Source organism: Pteronotus mesoamericanus, unplaced genomic scaffold, assembly GCF_021234165.1.
Source record: "Pteronotus mesoamericanus isolate MK-2021 breed Mesoamerican mustached bat unplaced genomic scaffold, CSHL_Meso_final contig_179, whole genome shotgun sequence".
NCBI lineage: Eukaryota > Metazoa > Chordata > Mammalia > Chiroptera > Mormoopidae > Pteronotus > Pteronotus mesoamericanus.
This window is the reverse complement of record NW_026555075.1, coordinates 4,588,357-4,604,549: the sequence shown is the minus strand read 5'-3', so window position 1 is coordinate 4,604,549 and position 16,193 is coordinate 4,588,357. Positions and strand designations below refer to the sequence as shown.

The window sequence follows — 16,193 nt, the reverse complement described above, 5'->3', positions numbered from 1 at the left end:
TCCAAGCCCTCAACCTTAGTGCCTCACCCATCCTTATACCTACATATATACCCTCCTGTCACTGGGAGATTTTCAAGTCTTGTCTCCCACTAATCCTAATTGCTCCACCTGTGCTCTAGAACCCGTTGCCTCCTATGCCCGGGAATCAGCTTTTATAAAATCATCCCCTCTCATGTGATCAACCTCTTACTGTTGTTGAAGCCACCCTTTCTCCCTTCATTTGTAGCTGCCTCACTTGCGTTGTCCCCTGCCATCATGGAAAGCATCATGATCCACTCCGCTGCCTAGGACACATTCCTGGACTTTTTCCTTGTTGTTCCCCTCCTCTCTTATTTTGTACATATATCCAACCAGACTTGCCCAGAGAGTTGTTGTGACTCTCTGGGTACCTCTCTACCCCATTTACTTTTGCCTTTTGCTACTCCTTCTTAAAGCTACCAACATTCCCGCCCCTAATTCTTGCCACCTCCTATCAGCTACATCAGGTCTTGCTTCTTTCTAGCCCATTCCACACTAGCCGGAGTGCTCACGTAAAGAGGCAAGTCTGATCATGGCATCCTTGTTTAGGGACTTTTAATGACTTGACTTGGCTGCCAGGAGAACGTCTCCCCTCCTTGCCTGCCTGACTTCCTGCTTTCTCTTTGTCCCTTTCCTTTGTGCATAGCACCATGACCTGCTGTAGGATGTATTCCCATACACCTACATGTTTATCTGTCTCAGCCTCCCCACTCCCCACCCCCAGACTGTACGTATCTGAGGGCAGGAGCTGCCATGCTTTGGTTTCCCTTACGACTTTCATATCTAGGAGGAGGTTTGTAGACCTTTCCCTAACGAACACTTAGTTAGTGAAGACTTTAAAAGGGCAAATGACCCATGATGATGGTGAAGGAGAAGGCAGGAGAGCATGCATAAGCTAGTAAAAATGCACAAATTGCATTGTTGACTGAGTGCCATGTGATCCTGTTTCCTCTCACTTACCATTATTTTGAAAATAAAAAAGAGTTTAAGTAATTCTTTGGGAGAATTATCTACAAACCATCTCTCTTGACTATTACTAAGGTAGAACATGAAACAAAACCAAAGACGACTACTTAGATCAACATTCCCTTTTCCAAACAAAAAACAGCTGTCAGGACTATTCTTTTATATTTGTTACTCTTTAACTAGACAAGTATAGACCAATTCTTTAAAAATTACAGTATGAAACTCCGTGTGTGCTTTTCTGTGTTTAATATACCATCTATAAAGTGTAATATGAACCTGGTTATGTATTGCTGTGTAATCTAGATCAAAGCCTGAGAGAGTAATACTGAGCAGTCTTTGATTCTGAGCTAGTCATACCACATAATCATGTATTTGATTTGAGTAGATATAAAAACAATACTTTAAGTGTTCCACTGTCCAGTATGTTTGGAGTTCCTAGCCATGGCTTAAACTCATTTTGCCTATAAAAATAATTTATCTTCCTAACTAATGTGCATATGAGGAATATTTACATGCTTCAGTTTTATTGTTGAATTGAATACACCCGCCCTTCAAAATCTGAAACATATCTGAAATGGAAAATTTACTGATGGCTGAGAAGATCTGTTCCTGAATTAGCAATGGGATATGTTAGTTTTGAGCTAATGGGGTATTTAATATGAATTATTTGTGGAGGCACATTGTTGTGCGCCATGGTTACGTAAATGGTGTCTTTCTTAATTACATTTAAACAAATGTATAATGAGCTTACACTTAGGCTATTCTCTAACATGATATGTTGACTGAATATTTTTGGGGGATCTTGAAAACTCACAAAGTCTTTCTTTGGCAGGGCAAATATATGGATATTGAATTTGATTTTAAAGGCGATCCACTGGGAGGAGTGATCAGTAACTGTGAGTATCGTACTTGAGTTCTTAAATTTTAAAGAAGTTCAGAATAGTATAACATATACTTATAATAGAATATTTGAGATACTTGGGTCTTTAAGAGATGGGTATAAGAATATGTTTTCTTACACTGCTTAGACTTTTAACCTGTGTGTTTGAGGTTGTCTTATATAATTTCTAAATGTTTTTTAAAGAATATGTACTCTTTACCTTTGAAAAACTTTTTAGGGCTCTGCTAAAGAATAGGTATTAGTCCAACTATATTTTATAGACTATGGACCTTTAAGCCAATAAAAAAGTAATAAAAAAGATTTCTCTAGTTATTTTCTCCAACAAAATTATTTTATGATTAAAGATGTATTATAAATAGCTGATTTTCATTTAATAAAGTGTTTGGGTAGCATTTATCTAACATAATGAGTGGATCTTCAAGTGTTACTGTGAAAAATTTTTGGCTTCTCATTTATTTAAATCATTGAAATGCAATAGACACATTAGGTAGAAATATAGATTTATTAGTCTCCTTTAGTCATGATTTGTGATTGTAGAAGTGAAATATTTGTCCAAAGTGAAAAACAATGTCATGTAAGATTTGCTTAACAACCCCAGGTCCAGAGTTTTGTGAAGTGGTCATAATGGTCAGTATCTATTACAAATATGGACGGCGCTGCCACCAGTGCGTAGTAGCTGCAGCTCATTGTTGACTTTGTAGTTGATTAGTTTGAAAAATTTAAGATGGTGACTCAGGGTCTGGGCACCTCTTATTGGAGCCATGGCCTGGTTATCGTCTTGAACCTTTTTTTTTTTGAGGGCCGCATGGTTGAATGTCCCACTGCCCCTGTCTCCTCACCACCCAGTGTTGCTATTAGCATTGCTAGAATGAAAATAAGCTAAGTGTAGGGAAAAAATGACATTGACCCAGGTCTCCAAAGCAATGCTCATTAGATTTGTTAGAGCTGTGGCATTCCTTCTTCAAGTGAACTCCTATGCTGAACCCCACATACGAAATAGATAGAACAAGACCTGATCTGGTTGAATAAGAGATGGGTCACTGGAACCCCCAGACCCTGAGGTGGCCCCTGAAATCTTCCTGATGAACTTTAGCACCAAAGGAATGCCACTGGAAATGTAGTGTTTGAAGTAATTTGGGCAAACAATGCAGCCGATTTAAAAAAATAATAATAAAACAATTAAATCACTATTCATAGGGCTCAAGCTTCTTCATCTTTGAATCAGTGGGATCGAGTTGAATAAATTATATGGTTCTTCCCACTTCCACCATTTTGTAGTTTTTAAATCGTTTAATTTTCCATTTTCGTTTGCCTGACTATGCAATTGATTTGCCATGAAATGGGATTATCCGTAGTTGCAGAAGTATATAGTTTTGAGAGGAGCACCTTGAACAGTAAGTTTTAATGTGAAATGAAATTGGCTAGGATAGTGCTGCTTAGGTAAAATGGTTTTATATGTCAAATAGGGAGGCAAAAGTACTTAATGCAGGCCACATGTGATGCCAAAGTCAAATGATTCGAGTCCTGCCAAGCTTGCTAGGCAAGCTCCCTTCACAGTGTGTGAGTGGAGCTGTGGAGAGCTGTGTAGAAGAAGGTCTGCCCCAGTTTTAAGACCACAGTTGTCAGGCATGATTCATTTTTATTCTGAAAAATGTTCATAAATTTTTAGCATTTACTTTGTACAACACAGCTCTAGTTATTAATTTAGTAACACACTATTTCTAAAATGAGGATAAATGTATTGTTTTCACCAAAGAACTTAATCTAAACATTCTGAAATGATTGGTTCAACATTACTTTTGAGGACGCTAGGAAAGTATTTAAGGATTACTTTATTTTAAGTATTAGAAAATAATGTGGGTTTTACATTCTGAAGTTTCAGTTCCAAACAGAAATGTTTCCCTGCCTTCTAATTCTTACGGTATCCATGGAAAATAAATATTAAACACTCAGTTCTTTTCCAATTAAGATTACTATATTATCTTGAGTGGATTTCATTTGATGTTTGTTACTATTCGTTGCCACAATGAAGTTATATTGAAAGTTGTGGTAGTGGGAACACGCTGGTATTTTGGAGTGTCCTTTGCTTTGGAGAGGAAAGGAGCACATTAGTGGTGAGGGCAGGAAGTTTCACTCTGCACAAGGGACTGACTCATAGGTGGTCACTGGCAGTTGCTGTCTGCTGGCTTAAGGGAGGGGGTATAAAGCAATGGGTAAACCCACTCTTCAAGTTCTCTCCAAACTTAGCTCCTTGGAACCTAGAAAAGAAGTCAAGATTTGCCATTTTGTAGGAAGTATATTTGCCTCCTTTTCCAGCAGCCGCCTAGATAAGTACAGATTGTTGGCTGTAATTATTACCCTGAAAAAGGCACAGGATCACTTGAACCAGTCATGTAACCAGAAAGTAGAAAAGAAAGCCCAATAACTTACTCTTTTTCTAAAAGAGGTGTGCTGTAAAGCTTGTCTTGAGCTCACTTGGAAGCTCATTATGTCTCTGAAGGTAGTATCATTAGGAGAGGTGTTTAAAAAATAGAAAGTAGCAAACATTTGCTTTATTTGAGAAGATAAAATATGGAGGCACATCCAGATGTTTGGCTGATGTGAGATAATATTTCTCCTACTATGTTACTGCTTGTTGGTCTCATAAAATTTATACATTTGTTCTTGAGTATTTTGGATCTAGTGTTATACACCAGGAACTTGGAAACCTAATGTTTTTATTAATAGTCACAGGCACTTTTTTATAGCTGTGCCTCTTGAGGGCAATTTAGATAGCAGAAAATGTGGTACAAGTCTCAAGGGCTTCTATCTCCTAAAAGTGGAATAGCACAGAGTACTCGTATATGCTGGGAAAAAGCATATACATGCTTTTTAAAGCATATATATGCCTCATGATTTCAGGTGTGCATATAGCTGCACAACTGTAAGGATAGGAGTATATCAAGTATGCCATCTGCTCTCTTTTACGGCGATAACGCGCACAGTGAATGATTTGTAAGAAATCATTCGCCCCCATCTTTTTCACTTTAAAATCTGTTGTTAGGGAAACTTCTCAGTTATCAATCTTGAGGGTTATGTTGTCTATTTCCAGAAAAGTGTAGAGTTCATTTTAGAATGTCTATTCCAAAATGTGAGCAAACATAAATTCCTAGAGAGAGTTTTCCATTGAAACTACCATCAGTTATGCTTAGTAACTCACTGGTTGCTTGACACTTCTTCTTTAGGGATGATTATCCAAGACAACGGAGACAAAGGGAGATAAATTATAGTTACTTAGATGGTAGGCCCCTGATTATTGCTAAATGTATCATTGTGCTTTAATGAAGGGGCGTAAGTTGACTGGAGGAGTCTAAATGCCACTCAGACGCTATATTCCATCATTAACTGGAGGAGCCGAAATGCCACTCACACTCTGTATTCCGTCGTGTTTATCTTGGAGTCATTGCAGAGGAGCGCAGGGAGCCGGGGGCTGGTCAGTGTTCCCATCCTGGCGTCCGTTGTCATTCGGGTCTTACCGACAAAACAAAGACAAAGCTGATTCTTCCTTAAGCCTTTTTTTTTTTTTAAAGCTAGGTAGATTACTTTTTATTTTTAATAAATATCAATAATGTCAAGATACATCACTCATATTATTGTACCACAATAATGATGATGAAATCACTTGACTCTCAAGGTATGTTCTATGGAGTATATGCTCATTTGAAGTTTTTCTCTTTCTCATGGCCATACTTAGGCATAAGAATAACTTCAAATTTTTAAGGATACATCAAGTAATTAAACTATAGAAAGATAAAGGGTAAAGTTTTTAAAAAAATGTTGATGTTATTACATATGTCGTGTGTCCCCCCCCCCCACCCCCGCTTTGCCCACCTCCACTCTTCCTCTGCCCCCACTTCCCTCTGGCCAGCACCGCACCATCGTCCCTGTCCGTGGGTCATGCATGTATGTTGTTGGCTAATCTCTTCACCTTCTTTCATCTAGCCACCCCTCTTCCTCACCTCTTAGAGCTGGCAGTCTGACCATATATCCGTGCCTCTGGTTCCATTTTGTGTGTCAGTTTATTTTGTTTATTAAGATTCCACACGTAAGTGAGATCTTTCTAAAGTCTTTATCAAGAACTTGGACCATTTCTTTTTTTCAGGAAGGGAGATTGTAACTAAAATAAAGAAACTTTGATCATATGGCCTAATCCTTTACTGTTATATTCCACACTGATGTGATTTCTTTTTTTCTTTCCAAATCCCTTTTATTCCTTTGCCTTCCTTCTCAGCGGGTGCAAACATGGACATTTTCCTTTTTTCCTATCTTGTGTATGGAGAGGTTGCCTATGACACACGGGCAATGTATACATTGTGGACTAGCTGGTAATTAGTTAAAACTGAGAAACCCTCTAAGATGGCCTGGCTCTGTGAATACATGGTCAGAAGGCACATGGTCAGATTAGTTAGATGGGGGAGTTCTGATTCCAGACTTTTTCTGTCCCTTCCCATTCATTTTCCCTCTTTGAATGGCTTAATAGGTTTCTCTCTTCCCTTAAAACTTAAACTAATTTCAAATTTAATGTGAATTTATATCTTGAGAGGGGAATATGGCTGCATTAGAATACAACCCTTTGTAGCTGCTGATTTTGCATACAGAACTAACCAACCATGGATTGAAAACAATGTTTTCATTTTGAAGTTGGTAACTCGCTCTGAGTGGCATGAGACTAACTATATGCTTTGTATTACACCATTTTATATAAATGCTGTGAGCATCAGGATTTGGCTATTCGTGGGGTCCTGAACCAGTACCCCACAGATACTGAGGGACAACTACATATGACGACTTTTATACTCCTTCCTCTACTAAATATTTGACATATCTTGTACTCCTCTGTACAAGATTTAGCAGACACTCAATCAGTGGTGGCAGAAGTATTTAAAGTAAAAGAGAAGGCTGTGCCAGTGTTTTGCTTTGACTTAATTCCTTCGTTTTTGGTTGAATTCCTTTATAGTGAATTGAATTTATGTTCTGTACTTTGAGTAATATTTGACATGGCTTTAAGCTGTTAGATTATGTTGTTGTCTGCACATTGAAAAAAGTAGAATAGGAATGGTTTTAAGCATTAGTGAATTATTTTTAGGCAGACATTTCCTTGATTGCTTTTCTATCTAGAAGCTTGTAAGTTATGAGAAAAATCATAAAGATAGAGGCTCTGGAGTAGCAGACTAAGCATTTTAGGTGTTAAAACCGTCAACTGCTTTATAATAAGAGGTTCTTTATTTTATGATTGCATTGCTTAGATGAAGTCATATCCTTTATGTAAAGTACATGTTTTCATGTATTTATGGAGTTTGTATTCTTTTTGTTGGAAAATTATAAAGAGCATAATAAGCACAATGCCTTAGTTACTGAAAGTATTGAATTCTGGCTCTATGACTTAGTAACATTGGGATGTGGAGCCTCATTTTCTCATCTATAAAATAGGGATTATAAAACCAACCTCAGAGGAGGTATTCAGGGTTGAGCATGATAAGAAATGAAAAGCACCAAATGCACAGAGGAAGGTCAGTGAAAGTTCCCTTTCTACTTCCCTTTTGCACCCTTTCTTTTAAGCACACACTGCATTGTGTTTCATATTTGAATATGATAATAATCACTGATCATATCAGTGTCAGTGGTTCAAGAAGTACATCGGCCAATATTCCTTTCCACACACTGCACAAGGGGATATTATTCTTTAACTTGGTGGCTCTGATCTGCTGAATTTTAAAGCCATTGCCATTACTAAACTCTGCACTGTCTATGAGCATTTGTTCAAAAAGTGCCAAACATCAGGTTGGACAGTGTGTTGCTGTTGCACAGTGTGGCCCTGTCACGTGCTTTGAAAGTATTATTTTGTGTCTTGAAGTACCACAGTTGACTTGTTGGAATGTGATTGGATACGTGGCACCAAGAAATTGTTTGTCATTGTTATTAAGGTGTCACTGTTAAGTGGGCTAATGCTCGTGAGGCGTGGTGGGGCTTTTAGCACTGCGGGAAGAGCCTGGGGTTTCTGGACTCTGACAGGTGAAGACCACCTGGCCACTCTGCCCTCCCTGCGCCCCTTGCGCTCTCTCCTAAGGCCTTGGCTTCCCCTTTTGGAAAGAACTGCTGCTCTCAGTTTGGGTGGCGAGGCTAAGAGTGAGCATGGGGGACTCTCGCAGGCCAAGACGAAGAAGGTCTTCATGTTTGCAGTCAGTGCTGGGCTCATGTCCAAATAGTTCGTAGCACACAGTGGGTGAGTAGTAAGTGAGTTGATTAAAGGAATTTGTGCATAAATGGGTGAAGTAAACTGTAGCATTTGTTTATCTTTTTCATGTAATCGAGTTACTTTCTTCTAGGCTTAAGGAATTTTCTATAAGGATTAGCTTCTCAATGAAGAGTCTGCCCCTGTCTTTGGGTTTTTTCTTATAACACTGTGCTAGTGCTCTTAGGACCCCAAGAGAGCTGGGCCACATGATAAGTAAAGTCAAACTCCTTTTTTATCCTTACCGGCTTATTCTGTCTTCTGTTCTGCATGTCAGTATTTACCTGCTAATTGATTGAAATAGCCAGTCCTTAGAGCTGATGAATATTACATGATCTTGCTTTTCTAAATTTTGTCTCACATGTGCTTTCAATTTCTGTTTTCTTTCTTTTCGTTAAATAGAAAGTCTTCATTATTTCAGGGCATTGGCAGTCATCCAGGCCAAATGAGAACTGGAAATGAAAATTAAAAAACTCTACAGCATCCTGTTCCAGATAATTCTTATATTTAGTTTTCTTTTAGTCAGCTTACTTTTATATTTCTTCACAACCTGTCTCCATTCTTACAATGACCTCATGTGTTTGGAGTCCCTAGGACTTCACATTCCTCACATCTACACTTGAACTCTGCCTAGGCTTCCATCACATTGCTGGCGTGGATTCCAGAAGTGCAAATTGAGAAGTTCAGTGACCATTTCCGGGGAAAGTGCACATCTCTCCCTGATGCATTTTTTGGATAATGTTTAGATTTCAGTCTGATTGGAAATCCAGTGTGTTTGTTCTCTAAAATTATTCCTGAATAATGGGATCACTAATTCAGAATTTTATAGCTAATTTGGCCTTTGCCAGAGAATCCAGACTGGCTTTTATACCACTGGTCAATGATAAGCAGGACTCCAGGCAGGAATATGCTCTGCTATTGCACTCTGCCGTCTCCTCTACACTAACTGCCACATGGCTCCTTTCTGCTTGGCTGGGCTTTTTTTTTCTTTTTTTCCCCTCTTTCTCTCATCTTTCTTTTCTCTTTTTTCTGTTCTTACTTTTCCCTCTCCTCCCCTCAACTCCCCTCCCTGCTTCCTTCATTTTCTCCCTTCCTCTCCCCCGTTCCATCCTTCCTCCCTCCCTCCCTCCTTCCCCCTCCCCTTTCTGGGTGAAAGTTTGAAAACTTTCACATTTATAGGATGAAAAGTTATCTGGAAAAAAATGAATGTATACTGCCAAATAACACTGAGTTCCATTAAATGAGAACCACTTTTATTCTCTAAGACTTCAAGATACCAAGACAGTCCGCTTCACTTACCCCAAGTAGCAGGGCTTGTGGATATAAGATGGGGCCTGCACTTGGGTCACATGCCTGATTTCTAATTGTGCTTAAACTCTTTCACTGTCATATTTTTTGGCTGTTAAATGATACCTTACAAAATGGTTGGGAGGATTCAGTGAGATAAGTCTATAGAGCACATAGTAAGATCTCAAAAATATTAACTTATAATTATTTAGTGGATTTGTAAAGCTACATTTCATTGCTTGATTTGATGTGCAATGCTACATTTGAAGTATTTAATGTCATCATAAATTGTATAAAATTAAGAGACTGTCAGTATAAAACTGTTTTATTCAGTCAGGTTGTTGACTGTATTGTTGAACTTATTTTGCATATTCACTGTTTAAAAAGATGCTGGTTTGTTTAATTTGGTGATTTTTAGTTAGAGTTCAAGCTTCTTCTGAAGGTGGAACTGAAAATGTAGCTTCTATTGTTACTTTATTAATATGAAATAGAAACAGAAAGTGAAAGGGGACAAAGAGAACCATGGTGGATTCAAGAGCAAAATTGATACTGTGCTATGATTTGATTCTCTCTTTAGATCTTTTAGAGAAATCTCGAGTTGTTAAGCAGCCAAGAGGTGAGCGAAACTTCCATGTGTTCTATCAGCTGCTCTCTGGTGCCTCTGAAGAGCTCCTCAGTAAGTCCCTGTCTCCGTGCGTTAATTTTTAACTGTCATAGCATTTTCCAAAGCATTCTTTTTAAGAGTGTCCCATATGCTTTTCCTCTTCCTTCTTAAAAATTTTCCATGACTCTGGTTGAAGTGAAGTGCGGTTGCTTTGATTATACCCCCGCATTTGTTTGATACATGTCCCTGTCCTTCACCAGACACTGTGTCCTCTGTCTCATAGGGTTTACTAAAAGGACTACATGTTGGAAGAGGGGCTAATTTTAAAGAAAAAAGTAAAATGGAAGAATATAATTATTCCTCTTGGGGAGAAGAAATTAGCAGGAAGCCGTAGATGCACTCAGTTATTTTAAAAACTTGTTCACTGAAGATTTAAAAATAGAGAGAAGACATTTGCAACTGATACTAGAGTTAAAAATATCACCTTTGGATATTTTAGAGAATTAATATAAGTGCATAAGTATACAATTCAGTAGTAATAGCCTTGTGATGAAAAATTTTAAACAAATAGTTCAAACAAGAAGAGTTTTGGCAAGTTAACAACACCGGGGGCAAAAATCATCCTCCCTAATAACAAATGACACTAGAACAACTCTGAAGTATTCACTATACATACATTAGGGGAAATTATTAAAAAGGAAAAAACTGGCAGCGTTGTCAGGCACTGATCTGCTTAGAGCTTGTGCATGTCACTTCTGAGTGCAGACTTCTTCCTTGGAGACTAATTAGCAACCCAGAGTAAGCCATAAAATGATCAGAGCCTAACCACTGAGACTCACCACTTTTGGGAATGTTTCTCAATGGAATAATTCAAAAGAACTCCCAAAATGTTTTGTGTGAAGACATTTATCACTGCCCTATATTTATTAATATAAACCGATGAGAACCCAAACGTCCTATGTCGGCAGAATTGCTAGGCAGACATTGTGTTATAATGAAACAGTACATTGGAGATGTTTTATATTATAAAAACATGGAAAGGACCATAAATATAAATATATTTATATTAAGAAGAAATATAGAAAAAGCAGAGCTTGAGATATGAACAACAGTGATAAAGGTGATTTTAGAAAAATTCTGTTGGTATTTGGGCATCAATTTTTGTTCTGTTGATTTAATACAGTATATGAAAGTCATTTTATCTAAAGCGATAAAGGAATGAGGTGTTAAAGATGATTAGAGATATTGAAGTAGCTTATCAGTTTGTATGTGTGATTTAACAGATAAACTCAAACTCGAGCGGGATTTCAGCAGATACAATTACTTGAGTCTGGACTCTGCCAAAGTTAATGGAGTGGATGATGCAGCAAATTTCAGAACTGTTAGGGTAAGATGTAATTTTTGTATTACTCTTTAAAATGGGTAACACTTTATTGCTTAATCGGAATTGGTAGCAAACGTGAGTTTTCTTTAATATGTAACTCATGCTCCCTAAAGTTTTAGAATTATAGAAGAATTTATTGTATTTTTATTAGTTTGATCTTTTTACTAGCTCAGAAATCATACAGTTTTGTCAAGGCCATGCTTTAGTGAAGCACACAGTTTTACTCTTTACGAAACGGAGCTTTCTTGTTATATTATTTGGAGTTTGACTTTTAAAGTTGTACTGAATATCTGAATAGTTGATTTTCAAGTGTGAAAACTTGACTAAACATGTGTTAGGATCATGTTAAGTCAAAACTATTTCTGAGACAGAAAGTTAGGTGTTTATATAGTTTTTTAAAAAAGATGAATACGCCAGAATGATTAGCATTTAGAAAAATTATTTTCTTTTACCTTCTATGTTTTCTGTTTATGTGGCACTTTGAAAATTACTCCTATTAGGACATGATATAGTAACTGATATTTACTTCCAAATGAGGCAGCTGTGTGGTAGGGAGGAGGGAGAGGAGGTCAGATTATAGATGGAACAAGATTGGCATCAGTTAATCTCCAAGGGTAAGTGAAAATGACTTGGGATTCTTTTTTATGCGCTCTCTTCTTTTGCATATGTTTGAAGAGATGGGTTGCCTAGTCATAAATAGACAAACAAATAAGCTAAGCTAGTCTCAAAAAGAAAGCATTTCTTAGAGTATGTCATTTTTTAAAAGGGTGTAAACATCCTCATATGGAAGACCTGTTGATTCCTGGACGCAATTTTGAGACTTGAGTTCTAGACGAACTCTATGATTACTTTGTCTGGCAAATCATTGGCACTCATTAAAAATTTGTAACTGAATGAATGTCCCTTGTTACCCTGTAGTTCCTCTGACCAGGTTTGCAAACTTCACCTTTGCAAACCACAGTTTTTCTCATATGTAAAATAAGTGAGGAGGCTTTTTTTTGCAGGGGGTTGTGAAAGCCTTTTGTTTGGTTTCATTTCTAGCAGTAGAACACCAGTATAAAAAATGATACACATATATCTTTTTATATATACACACACAAACCGGGGGTGGAGACCCAAGGCTCGCTCTCAGCTTTTTCCTCTTTATACCCGCCCCCACCTTTGCCACAGCACCTGGGGTACCTAGGGCTCCCAGAACCACAGCTTGAAACTGTTCAGCAGAATAAAGCCCCACATGGCTGCGATGTCTGTTTATTCTGGGACACTTCGTCGTGTTGTTTTTGTCATTTCCAAAACAAATCTAATAACTGATTTATTACAAATAATAATACAGAACAACAGAAAGGAATCGGGTATTTTTTCCCCTCCAGAATGCCATGCAGATTGTGGGTTTTATGGATCATGAAGCTGAGTCTGTGTTGGAGGTGGTAGCAGCGGTGTTGAAGCTGGGGAACATCGAGTTCAAGCCTGAATCTCGAGTGAATGGTTTAGATGAAAGCAAAATCAAAGATAAAAATGGTAAGTCAGTGGAGAATCAACATTGTTTAGCAAACTCTTTTGAATTTCTGCCCAGTTTTTAATCTAAAAATTAAAACTTGCTTTCGATTGGTTTGAAAAAGCTTTCTAAAGACAGTGAGCAGAAACATAATTACAGCTAAGTTTCAAGTCTTGATTTTATGCATTTTATACTATTTGGTTTAAATGTGATTTAGAAAGAATACCCTATGCAGTCACTTTTTGTGTCCATTCTCCCCAACAGAGTTGAAAGAGATCTGCGAGTTGACTGGCATTGATCAGTCAGTTCTAGAACGAGCATTCAGTTTCCGAACAGTTGAGGCCAAGCAGGAGAAAGTTTCTACTACACTGAACGTGGCTCAGGTGGGTGAAACATAACGTCCGGAAGTAAGTTTTAAAATGATTTTTGATAGTTTTATATAAGTAGAAACAAATTTTCTTTGGAGGCTACTATCTTAACTGACATCCTGTATCCCAGGCACCATTCTAGGCAGTGGGTGCACAGCAAAAAACTAAACAGAGATCCCTGCCCGTGTGGAGCTTAAAATTTTGGCAGCCAGAGCCAGATAATAGGCAATAAACCTAGAACATAAACTTGTATAGCAAGCCAGCAGGTTGTGAGTGCAGCATGCAGAGAAAAAATAGAGCAGAATAAGAGAGAGCCATAGTGCTGGGGCGGGGAAGTTGGGGCCGAACGAAGTAGAGGTAGGAAATGATTAGAGGGTTTTGAGCGTGAGTGGCATGATCTCCCTAGTATTTCAAAGGGTCATCCTGGCTGCAACGTGGAGAGTAGAGGGGAGGGGAAGGAGGAATAAAAGCTGGGGGTCTGAGTCAACTCTGGCTACTACAACAGTACACCATAGGTCGGATGGCTTAAACAGAAAATGTTTATTTCGCACAGTTCTGGAAGCTAGATGTTTGAGATCATCGTTGTGTTCCTGGTAAGGGCCCTCTTCCTGGTTTACAGATGGCCACCTTCTTGCTGTATCTTTCTAATATGGCAGAGAGAAAGAGAGAGAATGAATGGGCGTGAGCTGGAGTGCACTGTGGTGTCTCATCCCCTTAAGGGCACTCATGCTGTGCTGAGAGCTTCACTCTCATGACCACATCTAACCCTAATTGCTTCCTGAGGGCCCCACCTCCAAATACCGTCACGCTGCAGATTAGGGCTTTAACATGGATTTGGGGGTGGGGACACACAAACATTAGCTTCCTAGCACTGCCGAGCCATGAGGTGTTGTTGCGTGCCAACCCAGAGAGGAAGGTGGCTTGAGCCAGGTGTTAGCAGTAGAGTGAGAAGTGGTTACATCTGTATATATTTTAAAGGTAGAGCCAGTAAAATTTGCTAGTGACTTGCTCTGTGGTTTGAGTGAAGGATGCCTCCCAACACTTTTGGCCCCAAAGCAACTAAGAAAAATGAATTGCCATTATTGATTTAGAGAAGACAGTGGGAGAAGCCAGCCTGTAGTCAAGCGGCCAAATTGGCCTGCCTCTCTGTCTTATTGTGCCACAGTGAGGCCATGAAGTCTTTCTAAGATGCAAATCTAAGTTTCTTACAATGTCACTCTTTTGGTTTGGGTTAAATGGGTAGATGGTTGGATGCATGCACATATACCTAGGCAGCTTTCGGAGCCCCTCTCAATATAAACTGTTCTGTGGCTTAGACATTTCCCACCAGTCAGTACTGATCTAGGCTAGAATTAAATGACTAATTGAGGCTTTTCCCACTCAGGCCTACTTTGTTCAACTGTATTCTACTCCTTGTCCATAGCCTTAAACATCTGCAAGACAGTAGAGTGGATTTAGTCTTTCTGCTGCTCTGAACTAGTCTTTTCTACAAACCAAGAAAGTCTGCATGTCTTTAGCTTTCTTTCAATGTTTGTTTATTATTTTTAGGTGAGCTGTTTGACTGTGGAAAATACTATACAAATTATATATGTGTGTTTGGTTTGTACAGTCCTTTTCTACTTTTCTATTATAACTGTTGTGTCCTTCCTCAATTATTGCTTCCGCCATCATGTCTGTCTAACTCAACCTTACTAATTCAGAGTCAGATGATGAGTGACTTACTTAATCAAGAAAAACGTGATGAGAGCCCACTCAACATAAGTCCCTATGTAAACCATGCATGAGGATATAAGGGATTAAGGAAGGCTTCGTGGAGATGGTGTCAGAGCCAGTCGCGAAGGATTGAGATGTATAAACAAGGGAAGAGAGGACATTTCAAAAGGAAAACAATGAGAAAAGCCAGGTTTGGAGTACATATCAGGAAATGGATCAATCAAGCTTGGCTATAGCTTTAGGTACTTGAAGAGAATTCAAAGCAAGATGGCTGGAGAGGCTAAGTTTGGAGTCAGAGAGCAGAGAATATATAGCAGTTCTGAAACACGGGTGTATATCAGAATCACTCAGAGAGTTGGTTAAACACTGTTTGTAGACCATATCCCCCTAGTGTTTGATTCAGTAAGTCTGGAGTAGGACAGAAGAATTTGCTATTTTATTTTACTTTATTTGTATTTATTTATTTATTGTTCAAATACATTGTCTCCATTTTCCCCACCACCACTTTCCCCTTTCCCACCCACCCCCAACTCCCACCCTCAACCCTTCCCCTCTTTGGCGTTGTCCATGGGTCCTTTATTGATGTTCCTTGACCTGACCCTTCCCATTCTTTTCCCCAGTACCCTCCTTCTTCCTCCCCTTTTGTTACTGTCAGTTTGTTTTTCTTCCAATGTTGTTGGTTATATTTTTCTTGCTTGTTTGTCTTGTTGACTAGGTTCCACTTATAGGTGAGATCATATGGTATTTGTCTTTCGCCCTCTGGCTTATTTCACTTAGCGTAATTCTCTCTAGTTCCATCCATGTTGTTGCAAACCATAGTAGTTCTTTTTTTCCTTTCTGCTGTGTAGTATTCCATTGTGTAAATGTCCCATAGTTTTTTGATCTACTCATTTATTGATGGGCATTTAGGTTGTTTCTAGCTCTTGGCTATTGTAAATTGTGCTGCTATGAACATTAGAGTGCATAGGTTCTTTTGAATTGGTGTTTTGAGATTCTTAGGGTATAATCCCAGCAGTGGAATTGCTGGGTCAAAAGACAGTTCCATTTTTAGCTTTTTGAGGAAATTCCAAACTGTTTTCCACAGTGGCTGCACCAGTCTGCATTCCCACCAACAGTGCACTAGGGTTCCCTTTTCTGCACAACCTTCAGCACTTGTTTGTTGATTTGTTTATGCTGGCCATTCTGA

At 38.6% G+C, this 16,193-nt stretch overlaps 1 protein-coding gene across 7 annotated transcripts in view; it reads left to right on the top strand.

The window, feature by feature from the left end:
• MYO1B (myosin IB) overlaps window positions 1–16,193 on the top strand; it is a 163,264-nt gene that overhangs the window by 94,395 nt on the left and 52,676 nt on the right. For all 7 annotated transcript variants that reach the window (XM_054566712.1, XM_054566714.1, XM_054566711.1 and 4 more), the window contains exons 7-11: window positions 1,817–1,880; window positions 10,021–10,119; window positions 11,331–11,434; window positions 12,802–12,949; window positions 13,191–13,309. In XM_054566712.1, the coding sequence (XP_054422687.1) occupies window positions 1,817–1,880; window positions 10,021–10,119; window positions 11,331–11,434; window positions 12,802–12,949; window positions 13,191–13,309 (534 nt within the window). The remainder of the gene's footprint in view (window positions 1–1,816; window positions 1,881–10,020; window positions 10,120–11,330; window positions 11,435–12,801; window positions 12,950–13,190; window positions 13,310–16,193) is intronic.